Source organism: Nomascus leucogenys, chromosome 19 (genome assembly GCF_006542625.1).
Source record: "Nomascus leucogenys isolate Asia chromosome 19, Asia_NLE_v1, whole genome shotgun sequence".
In the NCBI taxonomy this organism is placed as follows: Eukaryota; Metazoa; Chordata; class Mammalia; order Primates; family Hylobatidae; genus Nomascus; species Nomascus leucogenys.
In genome coordinates, this window is record NC_044399.1 from 36,867,820 (window position 1) to 36,888,649 (window position 20,830).

General features: G+C 45.4%; 1 protein-coding gene and 1 non-coding gene across 5 annotated transcripts in view; both read left to right on the forward strand.

Moving 5' to 3' along the window:
- Window positions 1-19,276, forward strand: part of SSH2 (slingshot protein phosphatase 2) — a 306,875-nt gene extending 287,599 nt beyond the window's left edge. For 3 of the 4 annotated variants that reach the window (XM_030800117.1, XM_030800116.1, XM_030800118.1), the window contains 2 exons: window positions 8,399-9,233; window positions 12,262-19,276. In XM_030800117.1, the coding sequence (XP_030655977.1) occupies window positions 8,399-9,233; window positions 12,262-14,352 (2,926 nt within the window). In that variant the 3' untranslated portion in view covers window positions 14,353-19,276. The remainder of the gene's footprint in view (window positions 1-8,398; window positions 9,234-12,261) is intronic. The other variant, XM_003277077.4, reaches the window with a different exon arrangement.
- On the forward strand, window positions 3,171-3,279 carry LOC115831602. Its single transcript, XR_004027127.1, has one exon. It is a non-coding gene; the product is annotated as a U6 spliceosomal RNA (small nuclear RNA).
- Window positions 19,277-20,830: the final 1,554 nt, after the last annotated feature.

Here is a 20,830-nt window from a genome sequence, read left to right on the forward strand (position 1 = left end):
CCACCATGCCCAGCTAATTTTTATATTTTTAGTAGAGACGAGGTTTCACCATGTTGGCCAGGATGGTCTTGATCTCTTGACCTCGTGATCTGCCTGCCTCGGCCTCCCAAAGTGCTGGAATTAGAGGCGTGATCCATCGCACCTGGCCGTTGAGGAGAGCTTTCTAAAGGGACTATTTACAAGTGTGGCATTGTAGTGGAATCAAGGGACTTGTATCAGCAGGGCTGTTTGGAAACAGCTCCTAGACCCAAAAAGAGAGGAAGCAGTTACTAGAACCTGGAAAGAGACTCTTGTTAGAGAAAGGCACTTTCAGAGACAAGCAATAACTTTCTGTCAGAGGGACACAGCTAGCCCGAGGTAGCCCCATGCTGAGGGAGCTAGGAGAGTAAATACCTTGCCCTCACTCTTTCTTCCAGTCTCCTTCCAGAGCTCCCCAATAGCCAAACCCTCTGGAAGTCAGAAAACTAGGGGGCCTGTTGTTGTGCTGCCTCTGCAGCAGCAAACAGGGTGGAGAAGCTGAAGAGTGGACGCTGCAGGGGCAAATAAAAGATAAAAGTTGTACCACTTATCATCTCCTTTAAAAAGAAATAAAAAAGTAGTCTCTGTAATGGCTCAGTGGTAATGTAATCATGGACTCTGGTGTTCTACAGCTTTCTGTTCCACCTTCCTTAGTTAACACTTGGTCCTTGAGGCTGTCTGACAGTTGCCAGATGTCTGCCACATCTCTAGGCATCTGTAAATTGTACAGCATCTGGCTGAAGAAAAGGGGCATTTAAACTGGATAGGAAGACCTTCCCCAAAAGCCCCCCACCCATTGCCTAGGAGTGGGTCATATGGCCAAGAAAATAGAATTTCCAGGATTGGATAAAACATATTCACAGCCGGGTACGATGACTCACGCCTATAATCCTAGCACTTTGGGAGGCTGAGGTGGGTGGATCACTTGAGGTCAGGAGTTCGAGACCAGCCCGGCCAACATGGCTAAACCCCGTCTCTAGTAAAAATACAAAAATTAGCCAGGCGTGGTGGTGGGTGCCTACAAATCTCAGCTACTCGGGAGGCTGAGGCAGGGGAATCATTGAACCCAAGGTGCAAAGGTTGCAGTGAGCTGAGATCATGCCACTTCACTCCAGCCTGAGCAAAAGAGCAAAACTCTTACCTTAAAAAAAAAAAAAAAAAGGCTGGGTGCAATGGCTCAAGCCTGCAATCCCAGCATTTCGGGGGCCAAGGCAGGCAGATCACGAGGTCAGGAGATCAAGACCATCCTGGCCGACATGGTGAAACCCCATCTCTACTAAAAATACAAAAATTAGCTGGGTGTGGTGGTAGGCGCCTGTAGTCCCAGCTAATCAGGAGGCTGAAGCAGAATGGCATGAAGCCGGAAGGTGGAGCTTGCAGTGAGCCGAGATCATGCCACTGCACTCCACCGTGGGCAACAGAGCGAGACTCCATCTCAAAAAAAAAAAAAAAAAAGCGTATTCACATTTATCCTCTGGATCTAGGGAAGTGCCACATTTCCTGAACCCATGGGACAGTGAACACCCAAATCAAATCAGGCCTCTGACAGTAGTAAGAAAAATGGCTGTTGGATATATAGCTGTTAGGGTCTGCAATCTATGATGTGTTATCAGGACACCTTGGCACTTGTAGGCTAACTGCCAAGTGAATAGGCCCAGCAGACTCACCCAGCACCAAAGTACCACTCCAGATCTGCCTGCTTAGAAGAGCAAAGAAAAAAATCCCCAGACTCCTATGACTGTATGAAGCTCTATCAAGCCTTGCAATTTAGGTAAGCAGGAGAGGAAAATCCTTAGAAAAATCTCACTCATTGTTTGTAGAGAAAGTCCATTTCCTGTCCAAGTGTTTAGATCTTGCATTTTATATTTTATCCCAAGAGGCCTGTGGTGGTTTTCTCAAAGAGGCAGAGCCCTGATCCTAGCATTCGCTAGCTTTATGGTTATTCAGGGTGGCCCTGGGTATTTAATTTGAGGTGGCAGCTCTCTGTTTGAGGGCACTCACTTAGTGCTTTGGCCTTAGTAGAAGAGAAGTTTTCAAAGTGACACCAGGCTCCTGTACTGATTTGTGAATTGGTTAGTCTTAATCAGAGTATGAGGGTATGGGCCAAGCCCCTCTGAAATACAAGGGGCTTTTTGCACCTCCCAGTATATCATTAAGAGCCTGGAGAAGGCTAATGTTTAATATTTCCCTTTAGACCTAAAAAGAAGGGTATCATAAAGCTACTCAGTATTCATATCTGATGTTATTTTTTCTGTTTTTATACATGGGGGATGGGAGCAAAACAAGAGAGGGGGGTGTGTGTCTGTGTGTGTGCCTGTGTTTTAAAACTCCATTAAACTGCCAGCAGCCCTGTTTGTTATTCTGCACTCTGATCATGCAGGTATCTGGCAGATTTATGTTCCATTAGACAGGTTTAGATTTCAAGTAGACCATTTGCCAGTTGGACCGTGTGTCTGTGGTATTAGGTTTCAGTGTATAGGGGACAAGGAAAAAAACTGGGTGGTGACCAGGGAGAGTCTGTGCCATGGTTCCTCAGAAGTGTCAGTTTTGATTCTTTGAGTGCCCCTGTCACAAGGGCCAGAGGAGGCTGGGTTGTCTTTTACCCTGGCTTTGCTGGTGGAGACACTGAGGTCTAGTTAGCTGATGCACATTGGTCAGCTGGCAGTAGGCAACCTGAGAAGGAAAGAGATGAACTCCTGGTCAGGTGACAGCCAAGAGCAATGGAGATTTAAAAGGATTTTCTTACTAGCTTTCCAGTTAAATAATCTTAAAGCATCTTGGGCGATGCACATCACACAAAAAAAAATTCAGATAATGCTTTTTCTCTTCCTTTATACAGGCTGCCTAATACCCTAAAAAGTAACTGTAGACAGCCTGATTTTACTATAACTCCTGGCCCTCTTTTTTTTTTTTTTTTAAAGAGACAATGTCTATATTGCCCAGGCTAGTCTCACTCAACTCCTAGGCTCAAATGATTATCATGCTTTAGCCTCCTGAGTAGCTAGATTATAGGCGCAAGTACTCCGTTTTTAGCAGCCTTTTCCTTTATATAACTCTCAGAGTTGATGTTTCACCAAACATGTAACAATATGAAAGTGGAGGCAAGATAATGGGACGCCTTATGCATCTGTCATTTAAATTTCCTTCTTCTTGTGCTCACTTGGGCAGCACATACACATGTACAGCATGTACAGAGAAGATTGGCATGGCCCCTACACAAGGCTGACAACTTAAAAATACTTAAAAATAAAAATAAAATTTCCTCTTGTTCATTAACTAGGTAAAAGGCCAATTCTTTCCCAGAATGACCTAATCACCTTATGTATGTCTGTGTCTTTATATGAATCCAAATTCAGGTCAGAGGCCACTCAAGGGGGAAAAGGATCTGAGACTTGGTTATATCATCCAGGATATAGACCAACTCTGAAGTTCCTTTTTTGGCAAGCTGTTTATTTGCTGCCTGCCTGGAAGTGAGTGGGAGGTGGGGAGTCGGCCGAGTTTAAAATTTAACAGTTTAAAATAATAGATATGATCTAATGTATTACATCTATTCCTACCAGTGATGAAGTGTTAGAATAAACTGTCTCAGGACAAAGCTTCATTGGAAAACAGTTTAGTGTAACCGACTAAAACATGGTGAGGCCAGGCGTGGTGGCTCATACCTGTAATGCCAACACTTTGGGAAGCCGAGGCGGGCAGATCACTTGAGGTCAGGAGTTTGAGACCAGCCTGGTCCAACATGGTGATACCCCGTGTCTACTAAAAATACAAAAATTAGCCAGGCATGGTGGTGCATGCCTATAATTCCAACTACTCTGGAGGCTGAGGCAGGAGAATTGCTTGAACCAACAGAAGGGAAATAAATTGTGGCATACGCATTACACTCTGTGGATTACCTTTATACACAGTGATGAATCTTTAAAAAAAATCCATTGATGAAGAATACATACAGTGGGATACCGTTTATATAAAGTTCAAGACATGCAAAACAAAGCAGTATTAAGAACAAAACGGCCGGGCGCGGTGGCTCACGTCTGTAATCCCAGCACTTTGGGAGGCCGAGGCGGGCGGATCACGAGGTCAGGAGATCAAGACCATCCTGGCTAAAACGGTGAAACTCCGTCTCTACTAAAAATACAAAAAATTAGCCAGGCGTAGTGGCGGGCGCCTGTAGACCCAGCTACTCGGGAGGCTGAGGCAGAAGAATGGCGTGAACCCAGGAGGTGGAGCTTGCAGTGAGCCGAGATCGCGCCACTGCACTCCAGCCTGGGCGACAGAGCGAGACTCCTTCTCAAAAAAAAAAAAAAAAAAAAAAATGTTGACACTATAAAGAAAAAAAAAGGGAATGATAAGCACAAAATTCACGATGGAGGTTACCCTTGAGTAGGGAGGAGTGAGGAGGGGACCCCGAGTGAGAAGCGACACGTGGAGTAGCAGTGTTTCACAGGCAATGGAGATGAATCAGCTGCTTGCCATTCTCCCTCCAGGTCCTATTGCAAAAATGAAAACAAGGCAGCAGCATCAGACCTATCTTTAGATTGTTTTTGTTTTTTTCTCTTTTACAAGTGTCAATTTAATTCCAGAGCCCCGGCCCTGTATTTTCTGATGATTATCTCCCCAAGGAAGAGCAGGAAATCCCTGCTAAGGTTACACAGCTGCGATGTCAGACTTCCTCTGAAACATGCACTGTTGCTGCCTATTAGCATAACTTCAGTCTCTCATTCTCTCCTGACTGATTAGTGATCTGCAGGCAGTTTAAAAAACATACTTTGGAGGGGCCAGGCGCGGTGGCTCACGCCTATAATCCCAGCACTTTGGGAGGCTGAGGCAAGCGGATCACGAGGTCAGGAGATGGAGACCATCCTGGCTAACACGGTGAAACCCTGTCTCTATACAAAATAGCCAGGCGTGGTGGTGGGCGCCTGTAGTCCCAGCCACTCAGGAGGCTGAAGCAGGAGAATGGCGTGAACCCCAAAGGCGGAGCTTGCAGTGAGCCAAGATCACGCCGCTGCACTCCAGCCTGGGCGACAGAGCGAGACTCCGTCTCAAAAAAAAAAAAAACATACTTTGGAGGATTCTTGGGATCATGAAACTTCTCATTTGCCTGTTCTGTTATTAGAAGAGTGAAAACAGCCACCCCCCCGAGGGGTCCTCCCAGTGATTTGCATCCCAGGCATTGTCCTACTATGGTGGGTGAGAGAAGCTGGTGCAGGTTTGAACATCCTCATGATAGGTGAGGGATAGAAATTGGAGAATACACTCATATTTATTTCAGGAAACAAGGATGTCTGCATATAAGAGAAGAAACTTTAAAAGGAAACCACTGGCCTCAGTTGGTCATAATGTACAATTTAGGCCCCACCTATCCAAACAGTCAGCTTGCCCCTCCCCACAGCCACTCACTTGAGATGTGTGATATGTTGTCTCCTCCTAGGGGTGGCTGGAGCTCATGCAGCTTGGAAAGGGTGAAAACCCCATCTTATACCCAGCTGATTGATTACAGCTTGTCTTCATAAAAAGATTGACCTGCTCCTTCCCAGGAAAGCACCCCTCTGCTGTGCAGGCATGAGTCAGAGAGAGCCCCACCCAAGCAGCAGACAGGCAGGGGTTGCTGAGAGCAGGTGCAGAGTTGAGAACAAACAGGGGGTCACATTAGTGCAGGCGCCTGAGCATGACTCGGCAGAGCCCAGGCGTGGCCCGGAGCCCAGGGCAAGTTGTTTTGGGCTGAGTTTCCCATTCCACCCTGCGGTTTGGTAACTCCTCATCAGCTTGTAAGTCATGGAGACCACACCCCCAAGGACCATACTTAGTGACCTGTTTCCTGGGCAGATGAACCTGACAGGGGGGCCACCTTCCTCTTTTTGGCTGGGGTTTTGGGAACTGTTTAAGAGTGTGTGGTTTGAAATGAAATCACCTCCCTACCTCAGAACTCTTTCATAAAAGGGTGGTGGAGGGGAGTCTTCCTTTGGCCCACCTGATTTTCCACGTGTCTCCTTAGCTTAATGATTTTTACCCAGAGATTCTTCTGAAAGGGCCTATCCTTTATGCTATTCCCTTCATTCTGTTACTAAGCTTTCGCTCCAAATTTACTAGCCCTTCCTTTGCTTTCTGATTCCAGAATGCTTACCATGCTCCTCACGCCCCCATGTCAGTCATTAATCCTACATCAGCTCTTCATCCCAGTTATGAGGACTTGGTAATAGGTTCCAACAGAGTATTCCCTTTGTATTACTTCTATGTTTTGATTTTAGTGGGGTTTTTTCTGATTATAATTGTTAAACATGCCCATTTTTTAAATTCAAAAATTATAAAAATATAGAGGCCGGGCTTGGTGGCTCACTCCAATAATCCTTGGGGCCAAGGCAGGAGGATCACTTGAACCCAGGAGTTCAAGACCAGCCTGGGCAACACAGTGAGACCCCCATCTCCACACAAAAAAAATAAAAAATCAGCCAGGCATGGTGGCAAACACCTGTAGTCCCAGCTACTACTGAGGAGGCTGAGGCAGGAGAATCACCTGAGCCCGGGAGGTTGAGGCTGCAGTGAGCTCTGATCGTTTCACTGCACTCCAGCCTGGGTGGCAGTGTGAGACCCTGTCTCTCTCTCTCTCTCTCTCTCTCTCTCTGTGTGTGTGTGTGTGTGTGTGTGTGTGTGTAAAATATAGAAAGTAAAAGCCTTCCCCGGAAGTATTCCTACCTTTCTTGAAAGAATCACTATTATCAGTCTGGCGATGTTCCTCCAGATTTTTTCCTATATTATTCTGACATAGACACTAATTTCAAATGTGTTTGAGGTTATTTTTTACTGAATAGTATACCTTGTATATCATTCCACTAAAATACCTGACAGGTTTTTTTTCCTTTTTGTTTTAATTTTTTTTTCTTATCACAGAAGATTTCTGTAGACCTGACAGCTTTTAACAGCTTCACAGCATATAGTTGTATGGATTATAATGTAAATCCTTTTTTTGTTGTTGTTTGGTGTCTCATCTTTTAGTATCACAAATAGTGTCATGGTAAATATCTTTTTTTGTTTATTTGTTTGTTTATTTGCAATGGAGTCTCGCTGTGTCACCCAGGCTGGAGTGCATTGGTGCAATCTCAGCCCACTGCAACCTCTGCCTCCCGGGTTCAAGGAATTCTCCTGTCTCAGCCTCCGGAGTAGCTGGGATTACAGGTGCCTGCTACCACGCCCAGCTAATTTTTGTATTTTTAGTAGAGACGGGGTTTCACCATGTTGGCCAGGCTGGTCTCGAACTCCTGACCTCAAGCGATCCGCCCGCCTTAGCCTCCCAAAGTGTTGGGATTACAGGTGTGAGCCACGGCAGCCGGCCAGTAAATATCTTTATATATCTTTCTTTATTTTTATTTATTTATTTTTTTGAGACAAGGTATCACTCAGTCACCCAGGCTGGGTGCAGTGGTGCAATCTTAGCTCACTGCATCCTCACCCTCCTGGGCTCAAGCAATCCTCCCACCTCAGCCCCCTGAGTAGCTAAGACTACAGTCATATGCCACCACACCTGGATAATTTTTTTTATTTTTGTAGAGATGGAGTTTTACCATGTTGCCCAGGCTGGTCTCGAACTTCTGGGCTCAAGCGATCCGCCCACCTCGGCCTCCCATAAAGTGCTGAGATTACAGGCGTGAGCCATCTCACCTGGCCGTATGGATATCTGTGTGCACTTGTAGTAGTATTCCTCCAAGAAAAATTTATTAAGGAAGAATTGTTGGTTAAAGGGTTAAATTTGGAGCGCTATTGCCAGATTTCAGTCTTTAAAATCTACAATTCAGCTGGGTGCGGTGGGGGGCCAATGTGGGCAGATCACTCAAGGTCAGAAGTTCAAGACCAGCCTGGTCAACATGGCAAAACCCCGTCTCTACTAAAAATACAAAAATTAGCCAGGCGTGGTGGCATGTTCCTGTAATCCCAGCTACTCGGGAGGCTGAGGTGGGAGAATTGCTTGAACCTGGGAGGCAGAGGTTGCAGTGAGCTGAGATTATGCTGCTGCACTGCAGCCTAGGCAACAAAGTGAGACTCTGTCTGAAAAAAACAAAAAACAAGAATTCTGAATTCACACTCCTCCTACCAGTGTATGAGAGGGCTTGTTTAGCCATACCATCGTCAACACTGGCTGTTACCAACCATTTTAATTCCTGTCAGACTGATAGGTAAAAAAAAACTCACACTCATTTGTTGTTGTTTTGCTTTGTTTTTTGCTATTAAATTGAGTTTCTTTTCAAACGTTTATTGCCTAGTTCCATTGAGCAATAACAAAGCATTTTTACAAGTTAAGATTTATCTGGGAGTGTTCTCCTGGGAGGGTGTTGATTATCTTTACAAACCAGATTAAGACATTTCCTGTGTATGTCCTCCACAGCAAACAGCGGCATAACAAACTATGGAGATCTCATTCAGATAGTGACCTTTCAGACCACCACGAGCCCATCTGCAAACCTGGGCTAGAACTCAACAAGAAGGAGATCACTACCTCAGCAGACCAGATTGCTGAGGTGAAGACCATGGAGAGTCACCCACCCATACCTCCTGTCTTTGTGGAACATATGGTCCCACAAGATGCAAATCAGAAAGGCCTGTGTACCAAAGAAAGAATGATCTGCTTGGAGTTTACTTCTAGGGAATTTCATGCCGGACAGATTGAGGATGAATTAAACTTAAATGACATCAATGGATGCTCATCAGGGTGTTGTCTGAATGAATCAAAATTTCCTCTTGACAACTGCCATGCATCCAAAGCCTTAATTCAGCCTGGACATGTCCCAGAAATGGCCAACAAGTTTCCAGACTTAACAGTGGAAGATTTGGAGACTGATGCACTGAAAGCAGACATGAATGTCCACCTACTGCCTATGGAAGAATTGACATCTCCACTGAAAGACCTCCCCATGTCCCCTGATCCTGAGTCACCAAGCCCTCAACCCAGTTGCCAGACTGAAATCTCAGATTTCAGTACAGATCGCATTGACTTTTTTAGTGCCCTAGAGAAGTTTGTGGAGCTCTCCCAAGAAACCCGGTCACGATCTTTTTCCCATTCAAGGATGGAGGAACTGGGTGGAGGAAGGAGTGAGAGCTGTCGACTGTCAGTGGTAGAAGTAGCCACTTCCAAAGTGACAGCTGATGACCAGAGAAGCAGCTCTTTGAGTAATACTCCCCATGCATCAGAAGAATCTTCAATGGATGAGGAACAGTCAAAGGTAAAAACTGTCTTTATAGTTTTCCACCTAATGAAGTTCTCTTCAAAGGTAAAGTATTTGGGATTCTGTTATGTTTGTTTTTGATGGAGAGTCTGGCTGAGGTTTTCCTTGAAAACTTAGGGTTTAAATATTTTTTAAATAATTTGCCTTTTGGGAATTTACCTTTCTGGTGTCATTGGAAGCACTTCTAAGAGGGGATGACAGAGGAAGGAGTGAGCCAAAAACAAGTGTCCTGGCTGAACAACGAGAAGTCCAAAGATGGCCAGGCGCGGTGGCTCACACTTGTAATCCCAGCACTTTGGGAGGCCAAGGTGGGCAGATCACAAAGTCAGGAGATCGAGACCATCCTGGCTAGCACGGTGAAACCCTGTTTCTACTAAAAAAATACAAAAAATTAGCCGGGCCTGGTGGCAGGCGCCTGTAGTCCCAGCTATTCGGGAGGCTGAGGCAGGAGAATGGTGTGAACCCAGGAGGCGGAGCTTGCAGTGAGCCGAGATTGCGCCACTGCACTCCAGTCTGGGCGACAGAGTGAGACTCTGTCTCAAAAAAAAAAAAAAAAAAAAAAGAAGTCCAAACATACGCAGTTAATATCAGATCTTACCAAAAAAATGCCAGGGACTCAGATGCTGCCTGACTGAGAAGATAGATTTGTTTGGGAAATTCTTATTGTCTCAGAAAAGTCAAAGTCTAGACATGTGTGAATAGTTGTTAGAGTAGCAACTGCTTCCCATGCTGAGTTCCTGCTATTAATAATGTGCTGGCCGGGCACAGTGGCTCACGCCTGTAATCCCAGCACTTTGGGAGGCTGAGGCGGGCGGATCATGAGGTCAGGAGTTTGAGACCAGACTGACCAACATGGTGAAACCTTGTCTCTACTAAAAATACAAAAATTAGCTGGGGTGTGGTGGCGCATGCCTATAATCCCAGCTAGTCAGGAGGCTGAGGCAGGAGAATCACTTGAACCCGGGAGACAGAGGTTGCAGTGAGCCAAGGTCACGCCACTGCACTCCAGCTTGGATGACAGAGTGTGACCGTCTCAAACAATATCATAATAATGTACCTGACTTCTTCATCTCCAATGCTGTGGTACTCAAGAATCAAGGGGAAGGCCAGGCGCAGTGGCTCACGCCTGTAATCCCAGCACTTTGGGAGGCTGAGGCAGGTGGATCACAAGGTCAAGAGATCAAGACCATCCTGGCCAACATGGTGAAACCCCATCTCTACTAAAAATACAAAAATTAGCTAAGCGTGGTGGCACGCACCTGTAGTCCCAGCTACTTGGGAGGCTGAGGCAGGAGAATCGCTTGAACCCGGGAGGTAGAGTTTGCAGTGAGCTGAGATCATGCCACTGCACTGCAGCCTGGCAACAGAGTGAGACTCCGTCTCAAAAAATAATAATAATAGTAATCAAAAGGAAATGAATTTGCCAGCAGACAGAATCCTAAGATTCTTCTTTGTGGCATAGGAGCTCTTACAAGCCATCTCAAACCAGGAAAAGAATCACTATATTGCATCAATTCTAAGACTCACACTTACTCATATTTTGACACTTCTGATATCTTATATACAGCAGTGTCTTAAATCAATGCAATACAGTAATTGGGGAATAAACTGTGACAGATTTACTCTAACATACCAAACTTCACTTAATGATTAGTGGAGCTAGTCATAGATTCTTTGCGTCTCCTGATGTCTGTCTGCTTATATTTACCACTTTGTCCATTAACAATTTGTTCTCTCTCCTTAACTACCCCACTGTGATTCTTGCCTTTGCTTCTGTCTTTTCACCACGCGCAAAGCCGTGCCTCTGTTTCCTTTCTACTGAGCAGGCAGGATGCTTGTGCTCTCCTCTGGACCAGTGACTGTAGCAGCACTGACAGAAATAGCCTTTCTGCAAAGTCCCTGGTCATATGAGCCCTCCCTCCATGGCCCATGCACATACTGGGCCCACTGTGGCTTCTCTCCCATTCATGGCAAGTTTGCCTCTGCCTGATGTCATGGCACATTTCCCCCAAAGGCATTACTGACCTTGTTAGATCTTACTAACTCTGACTGTCTTTTGAGGGAGAAAGACCAGAACAGTTCCAGAGAAGTATACTTTGAAGGCTTATAAAAATGTTAACTAGATTGATACTCATAATGATACTACTTTAGGAGGTGTCCAAGGGCTATTCCCAGATTTTGAGATTCTTTTGTTTTTTTTTACAGTAGGACCTGATTTTGCATTGGTCAGTATTCTTTTGCCTTGTTCTAAATCCACCTGGGAATTTATAGCTGGTAAAATAGTAAAATATTAGAGAGTTATGGTTTCTAAGTTTGCTAAGGCATGTGGCTGTGTAAGCCAAGTAAACCTTTCCCAGAAGGAACCATGTGAAACTTAGAGATTGTGTAGTCAGACAGTGCATTCTCCCTGCTTGTAGGTACTGGGATGTTGCTGCTAGGGGAAGCAGTGAGAGGATGTGGGTGAAAGCTAGCGAGACAGAGGAGTGAAGAGAGCAGTGAGTCTCCAAATCAGACATCAGATGATAGCCTCGTCCATCTTGCTCTATCACTGGGACATATGTAAGGACATATCTTAGCCCTTAAATGGAACTGTTTCCCTCAGATAGGTTAGGATCAAACTAGAAGTTGATAGGCCATGGGGGAAAGGTTTCATTTACTACAGTATGGCCTGAATCCTGGAGGCTCATAGTCTTAGGAAAATATAGATTATAGGAGCCTCCAAAAATATTTGCTGTTCATTTGGGAGCAAAGTATTGGATTGGAATTCTGCTTGAGTAAACAGAACAGAAAGTTCAGTAGAGAGTAACACAACCTATAACAAATGTTATGTCTAGCCTTGATGAATCCAGTTTTTTTCTTGTAGTCTGACAAAACAGTTGGGCAGAGTATGGTCCCAGGCACTCCATGATTTGTATTCTGATAGTCAGATAGGTTGTCCTGGATCAGAGGATTAATAAGCAGAAAATCCAGCATTTTCAATTAGACTACAGTTCACCATAATCTTCTCACTACTTTCTCTTCTTAGGCAATTTCAGAACTGGTCAGCCCAGACATCTTCATGCAGTCTCACTCAGAAAATGCAATTTCAGTCAAAGAAATTGTCACTGAAATTGAGTCCATCAGTCAAGGAGTTGGGCAGATTCAACTGAAAGGAGACATCTTACCCAACCCATGCCATACACCAAAGAAGAACAGCATCCATGAGCTGCTCCTTGAGAGGGCCCAGACCCCAGAGAACAAACCTGGACATATGGAGCAAGACGAGGGCTCCTGCACAACCCAGCCTGAACTAGCCAAAGACTCAGGGATGTGCAACCCAGAAGGCTGCCTAACCACACACTCATCTACAGCAGACTTGGAAGAAGGGGAATCAGCTGAGGGGGAACAAGAGCTCCAGGGCTCAGGGATGCATCCAGGTGCCAAGTGGTACCCTGGGTCTGTGAGGCGAGCCACCTTGGAGTTCGAAGAGCGCTTACGGCAGGAGCAAGAGCATCATGGTGCTGCCCCAACATGTACCTCACTGTCCACTCGTAAGAATTCAAAGAATGATTCTTCTGTGGCAGACCTAGCACCAAAAGGGAAAAGTGATGAAGCCCCCCCAGAACATTCATTTGTCCTCAAGGAACCAGAAATGAGCAAAGGCAAAGGGAAATACAGTGGGTCTGAGGCTGGCTCACTGTCCCATTCTGAGCAGAATGCCACTGTTCCAGCTCCCAAGGTGCTGGAGTTTGACCACTTGCCAGCTCCTCAGGAGGGCCCAGGGTCAGATACTGGAACGCAGCAGGAAGAAGTCCTGAAGGATCTGAGGACTGTGATTCCATACCAGGAGTCTGAAACACAGGGAGTCCCTCTTCCCCTCCCCAAGAGGGTAGAAATCATTGAGTATACCCACATAGTTACATCACCCAATCACACTGGGCCAGGGAGTGAAATAGCCACCGGTGAGAAGAGCGGAGAGCAAGGGCTGAGGAAAGTGAACGTGGAAAAATCTGTCACTGTGCTCTGCACACTGGATGAAAATCTAAACAGGACTCTGGACCCCAACCAGGTTTCTCTGCACCCCCAAGTGCTACCTCTGCCTCATTCTTCCTCCCCTGAGCACCACAGGCCCACTGACCATCCGACCTCCATCCTGAGTAGCCCTGAAGACAGAGGCAACAGCCTGTCCACAGCCCTGGAGACAGCAGCACCTTTTGTCAGTCATACAACCCATTTACTGTCTGCCAGTTTGGATTACCTGCATCCCCAGACTATGGTTCACCTGGAGGGCTTCACAGAGCAGAGCAGCACCACAGATGAGCCCTCCGCAGAACAGGTTAGCTGGGAGGAAAGTCAGGAGAGCCCTCTCTCCAGTGGCAGTGAGGTGCCATATAAGGACTCCGAGCTAAGTAGTGCAGACATAAGTTTAATTAACAAACTTGGTGACAACACTGGGGAGTTACAGGAGAAAATGGACCCATTGCCTGTAGCCTGTCGACTCCCACATAGCGCTAGTAGTGAAAACATAAAGAGTCTCGGCCACAGCCCAGGTGTGGTGAAGGAGCGTGCTAAAGAAATTGAGTCTCGAGTGGTTTTCCAGGCAGGGCTCACCAAACCATCCCAAATGAGGCGTTCAGCTTCTCTCGCCAAATTAGGTTACTTGGACGTCTGTAAAGACTGCTTACCAGAGAGGGAGCCTGCCTCCTGTGAATCCCCTCATCTCAGACTGCTTCAGCCTTTCCTCAGAACAGACTCAGGCATGCACGCCATGGAGGATCAAGAGTCCCTAGAAAACCCAGGTGCCCCCCACAACCCAGAGCCCACCAAGTATTTTGTAGAACAGCTCGCGACAACAGAGTGTATTGTGCAGAGCAAGCCAGTGGAGAGGCCCCTTGTGCAGTATGCCAAAGAATTTGGTTCTAGTCAGCAGTGTTTGCTCCCCAGGGCAGGACCTGAATTGACTAGTTCTGAAGGAGGCCTTCCCGTGCTACAGACCCAGGGACTGCAGTGTGCATGCCCAGCTCCAGGGCTGGCCGTGGCACCCCGTCAGCAACACGGCAGAACTCACCCCCTTAGGAGACTGAAAAAGGCAAATGACAAAAAACGGACAACCAACCCCTTCTATAATACCATGTGATTCTGAGCCTACACATGTGACTTTCTAGAAGAAATGTTTGTAAAAGGGGCAGGTGTAATATGTAAGGAACATGCACTTTATTGGTTAATTTTATAATATTTTGGTCATTTTACTGTTTCTGGCGCATGCAGGGTTTGGGTTTTTCAGTGTGTATGTGTGTGTATATGTAAGGGGAAAGAGAGATTGATCTGGATGGCAAGACCGTTTATCATTTTTTATTTAAAAAAATCAAACCTCAAAAAAGTCATTTTCAGAGAACACCTTTATCAAAGGCAAATTGCTGTTTTTCAGTCAGCTGCCACCTGCTTCCCATTTTGTCCTCTGAGAAAAGACATGGTTTCTTGATTGAGGGAAGGAAGCGGATTCGGAGGGATGGAGATAAAGCTGGGGATTGGAAACGTTCCCCTGCCTTTGTGATGATGGTTTGGTTTCCAGACCTGAGGCATCGAATGGGCTAAAGGGCAGCCAGAAGTCAGAGGGCTGTCAGCCTTCATCCAGCAGCAGCCCTTTAGAGTTCCTGAAGGAGGCAGGTTCTGCTTTGCTTTAAAACAGGGTCTTCCAGTATCCAGAGTGTATCATTACAGTAAGGCATGATAATGGCTGGCTCTGCAAATTTATCATATAGTTTTTTTCCCAGGAAAATTATTTTTGAAATTAAAACAGGACCCCAAATGAAATCCAAGTGGTCTTCTGTAGAGGAAAGCATGATAAGAGGAGGAAGACATAAAGTTGGGGGTGGAGAGGCTGCTGCCCAGAAACTGCTGGCTTGGTGGGATCCACACAGATGGGCATCTTGGCTCTCCCTGCCAGAAAAATGTGCTCTGCAGTGTCCTCCCAACTGAAAACAACAATGACATGTTTGAAAAGCAGCAGTCGAAAGTCAGTGTGTTCTTGTAAAATGAATACGTATGTAGGGTTTTAACCCTTCCATTACTTGAATAATTCTTTGGGCCTTCTGAGTTTAATGGCCATATTTTCTTCCAGTTTATTTTCCTTCCCCATGCTGTTGTCCCCATGCTGCCTATTTTTTTTTTTTAATTTCATAGATTATATTTGAATTGTTACATATGTTTAACATCCATTGAATGCAACATTTTATTTTTGGTATTATCACTGTTAACACTTTTTTTTCCTTTTCCTGGAAGGTTTGTCATTTCTCTAAAGTTTGTACACAGTATTTATGTACATAATATTATCACTGTCTTACAGTGTCTTGTTGTTCATGTTGTAGGGTATTTTTGATTTATTCTTTTTAAGAAGGAGTAGAGTTGCAACTGGAAAACACACAGACACCAGAAATAAAAGTGTTGGGTGTTGCTAGGAATCTGTACAATATGTTGATGGTGGCTGTAGTTGTTTAAATGGAGACTTCCAATCACCAGCTCCTGCCAAATTATGCATTAGTAACTTCTTCCTCAGAGACACTCCTAAAGGCTCCCATTAGGTCACAGTGTGACTGAAAGCTGATCTCTCTGTGAGACTGAAATCCCAGAACATTGTTTGCCAGTATCTCAACCACAGTCAGGAAGTATATGTGAGTTGCCCAGAGTGGAAGCTCCTAGTAGAGGCCAAAGGCCACAGGGGAGGCCTCAGCCAGGCGCAAGTGCCCACAGTGACTCCGTTTAGGATGCTGTCATTGTGCTACTGTTGTGGAGATCCTTAACACAGCAGCACCTGCCATAAACAAGCCTCTTGTAGCTTCTTACAGAAAACAGATTTAGTCTAGCATGAAACACCTCTGCAGCTCATTAAAACTGAAGAGGCTTGCAGATTTGCTTTCGTTGATGTCCACATTACTGAGGATTGACTGAATATAGACTGGAGACAGGTTTTTGGCTCATCACAGCACTGAGGAAAATACAAATGCACACAGACTGTCAGCGTGATGTCAGAGGCCAGAGTTTGGTGGGGGCAGATGGCAGGGCAACCCAAAAGATGCAGAAAAGATAGACTGGGGCCACTGGGGCTTAAGAGGAGCTGTGAAGTTGTGTGGAAGCCGAGGTTGGGTCTGACATCCCTGCCAGGAGGCAGGTTGGACAGAAACCACTTGCTAAAAGCGTCTCTATGGTGTAGTGATTATGTGTACCCTGTGCTGTTGCTCAGTAGTTTCCTTGAATGTTCAAGTATATCCACACAGTTTTGTGATTCCTGGATATTTGTGTGTTGTAAAGTGTCTTATTAGGTGGTGTGAACCAATGTGAGGAGGCTTGAGACAGGGTTATGGATTTCCAGGGCTCTTCCATGTAGAATGCCCTGCCTTCCTGAAGCAGTTCAACCACCAATATGATGGGGAAGGGCAGGAAATTGTGGCAGGGTGGGGAGAGGATTTGCCTGGAAGTTAAGAGAGTGGCATCCACTCGTGGTAACCCCTTACGATGATGACATCTCACACACTAAGAGGTACAAGCAGGACCAAAGTTTTGTACTGTTCCTTCTTCTCCCTCCACTGTGTTTAATGTTCACTCACTGCATTAAGTCACAACAAAGATAGGACAAAACCCACTAATGCTGTGGGAAAAAAACATTTTCAAGAGCAGAGGAAAGTCTTTCTGCCTTTTTATAATTACATTTTTTTATCATTTAATTTACCTGCCTAAATAAACATCTTCTACAGGGTGTCTGTCATTCAACCACGCCAAGGAGTTTGTGCCAGCCTTTTCAGACTCCCAGAATTGGGTGTTCCTGGGTTATTTACATAGCTGAGCAGTGTCCAGGGGAGGCGCGCAGTGAACTGTCAAGGACTTTCCACACTGTCTTCTCTTCCGACTCTTTTATAATCTCCAGTGGCATCTTTCCCTTTTCTTTTGTTCATGACCTGACCTGAAACAGCAGATTTGATAAGACTGGCAAAGATGAATAGGAAAAACTTTGACTCTTGCCCCGTGCCTGCCTGCCTCTCTCTCTCCTCTCTCTCTCTCTCTCTCTCTTTCTCTCTGTCTCTCTCTCTTTTTAAACCACCATAGACTCTCACTTATTTTGGAGGAGTGTATGTGCATGTGTACACATAGGTACATACATAAAAACAGTTGATGTTTTGGTGTATGGGGTAAAAGCCCCAGGAGCATACAGAACTTGAGCTGAACCTGGTCAGTAGAAAGGGAAACCCCAACCCTTTCTTGATTTTTGGAGACACCCAGGAGTAATGGATACTGTAGTAGACATGTGGTACTATAGTACCATAATATTCATCTCTCCTCATTTTAGTTGCCTTTCAGATTCTAAATGTTTGGGATCATTCCTATCATCTTAGTCTCTTCAGGATCTTTAGTATTTTCCTGGTTCTGAGGAGGCTTGAGACAGGGTTATGGATTTCCTGGTTCTGTGTCTTTATCCCTACTGATAGTTCCTCTTTCTCATTTTACAAACTACCCAGAGCTCCAAGGACAGCCTGAAGATCCCAGTGCCTCAGGCTCTGAGGTCCCCTGCTCACAGGCCCCAGACAGATGCTGTTGGGTAAACCCAAAGCTTCCTATGAGAAGCTTCTGAGATGTAGCAGGTCACAGAAGTGTTCACCTGTTTCATCTGAGGATTTCAGTTCTGAAGTGATCTAGGCATGTTTGGTAAAAATGTTTTTGTGAGAGTTCTTTTTTTAAGAAAGCATTATGCAAAATCACTTTTAAGGGCATTTAAAAATTTTTAAATAAAGCCATTCTTTGGCTTTTTTGGACTATTTGTGGATACTTTGTTTACATTTTGAATATTAAAATGTGCATCATCTTGTCAGCCAGGCAGTCCTGCAGGCATCAGTGCCCTAGCTGTCCTGTGAGTCCTCATGCAGAGCAGGGCCATCATGGTCAGCTCTTGTGAATAAGTGGGTATACCCTGAAGCTGACGTCCATCTGTGTCCTGCCCTCCCATCCAGCACTCTCTATGGAAATAGTTGTCATTTCCTCAGTGATGGTGTGTCTTATAGTGATGGTTGTAATGGTGAATGGCTAGTGTCATTTTGTTTAATTTTGTTTTGCTTTTTGATGGTGGATAAGATGAAATTTCAGCTGTTTCAGCATCAATCCAACTTAAAAGCATCTTGGACTTTGTTTTCCCTTCCAAACTAAAAGATCAAGGCATGTATTAGACACAAGCATATTTGCTGCCTCAACTCCTCTGGCACCCATATTAGGAACAGGCCTGCCACCAAAGCAGGAAGCTGCACACTCCTAACCCTTCTCCCAGGGTGTGGGGTCCCTTGACGTCATGAAGAGCTATTGCAAGGTGCTTCTGTACTTTTCCAGCCTGGAAATGGAGGGTGACTGGCCCTGGCTCCTGCTATGAGAAGATAACCAGCCTCATTTTCTCAGTGCCCCAGAGATCTAGGGTAGGATTTCTAAACTGGAATCATCCTTAATCACCTTGAAGTTCCCTTAAGAGGCATTTGACTGGTGCTGCCATCTGTGTCCTCAAAGCAATGCTGGTGGCAGCGTCCTGTGTACACATGCAGAGCTAATACCCAAACTAAAAACTGGGTAACTGGCCCTGAAGTGCTTCCCAATCAGTAAGCCCACAGGGAAATGTTTGATTTTTATGTTGTGTTGGATTTTGGTTTGCTTGGCATATCTAAAGGTGCCTTTTCTTTTTTTTTCTTTCTGCTTTGTTTTGTAGGACTTGTTCTAACATGGAAAACAAGTCCGGGAGACTCTCCTCTGACTGTTACCTTTGCCCCAAGCCACCCCAAACTTTTATGCTCACGTTTTATTAAAGCAGGTGCTCCCTGGAATCTCTGGGATCTTTTTGAGGCATTTGAAGCAGAATATAGAGTGGTCTCATCTCCTTCCTTAATCTTCCTGGTAGTTGGGATGTTCCACTTGTATCATAGATTTTTTTATGACTGATGTGCTCCACTGTTTTTAAATGTGAACTTGTGCGCAAATGTGCAGATTCAATGTTCTTGTTACAGATGGAATAAATTTTTATTTTGAAGATGAAACGTGTACTTCATCAGATGCAATAAAGGAGGGAGGTGCTGGAGAAGGTGGGAGGGTCAGAAGAGGAAACACAGTGAATACCAGTAGTTTCCAATGATTGTTCCCAGTCATGTCACCCTGAAGAGAGAGCTGAGTCCCCAGAAATAAATGAAACACCTCAGCCCACTGAAAAATTTCTAGAAATGGGACGTGAATATCATGAGATATTTAGTGATGCCATTCATCACATACAAGGCAGGGCTACCATCTAGGGAGAGCTCAGTTTCCAGTTCCCAATTGCTAACAAAATTTGCTGAAGTTCCCCCCCGCCCCCCGCCAAAAAAAAAAACCACTGCCTTGAACTAAAGTCAGCCTGCTTCATTCTGAATCATCCATATCAAGTGGGAAGGGCACAGTGCTGGTCTTTAGCTGGAGTGCATGATGGTGAAGGTAAGGTCTTTCACAAAATATTCTAAGGATCCCTGGGATCCCTAACCAATCTAGATAAACTCAGTCTTGGTTTTCTAGCCAAAGCAGATGGACCAAATCATGGCTAAGTTGCCAGCTACCTCATCCAGAAAATGGCTTCCTAAAAGATGAAATCCATGGCTGCCTTCTATGGGTTGCTGTTCAGAGCTAACAGTTCAAAAGGGAGGCACCAAGCCCAAGTAGCTTCTTTCCCTGATTGGTTCTTCCTGCCTTAACCCTGTCCACTCACAGCTCTGCCAGGCCTTGGCAGCCAGAAGAAGGCTAGAGGGCAGGGCTGAGCTACGCCAGGCCCAAGCAAATATCTGAATCCCTGTACCCAGAAAGCACTGCCCTTCCTAGATGATGGAACTGAAGGGAGCATGCGTTGAAGGATTCCTGCTTCCTAGTCCCAAGCCCTTCCCTCTAGAAGGGAGTCTCCTGTTCTCTTTAAAGAGAAGGAGGGTGGGGGTAGGGGAGATGCCATTTCAGAGGAGGCAGCACATAAAATCTCTACTCTGCTAAGGAGTGGTGCAGAGTTGGAAAGAATCTGACCCAATCCTGTTCAGAGAGCTGTAAAAATATGGCCATTGAGCCAGGACTGGAACCAGTTTTTTAATTCATTCCAGGCATCCTTTCCTCTGTGCCACACAGTATAAACTCTCAGTTATGCTTCAGCTCAGCACTTGTGAGATAAAGTGGCACTGTCCTTCAGGGAGAGACAGAAATGCATGCTGCTGAAAAGCATGGACCAGATGCCAGACCACGTGGGTAAGAATCATAGCTACATCAACTACCAGTTGAGGTTGTGATGGGTGAGCCACCTAACCTGTTTGTGGCTCCATTTCCTCAACTGTTAAATAGGAATAACAACAGTACCCACCTTAGAGGATTGTTTTTTGTTTTTTTGTGCGTGTGTTTTATTGGAGACAGTCTTGCTCTGTCACCCAGACTGGAGGGCAGTGGCACGATCTCAGCTCACTGCAACCTTTGCCTCCTAGGTTCAAGCAATTCTCGTGTCTCAGCCTCCTGAGTAGCTGGGATTACAGGTGTGCACCACCACACCTGGCAAATTTTTGTATTTTTAGTAGAGACGGGGTTTTGCCATGTTG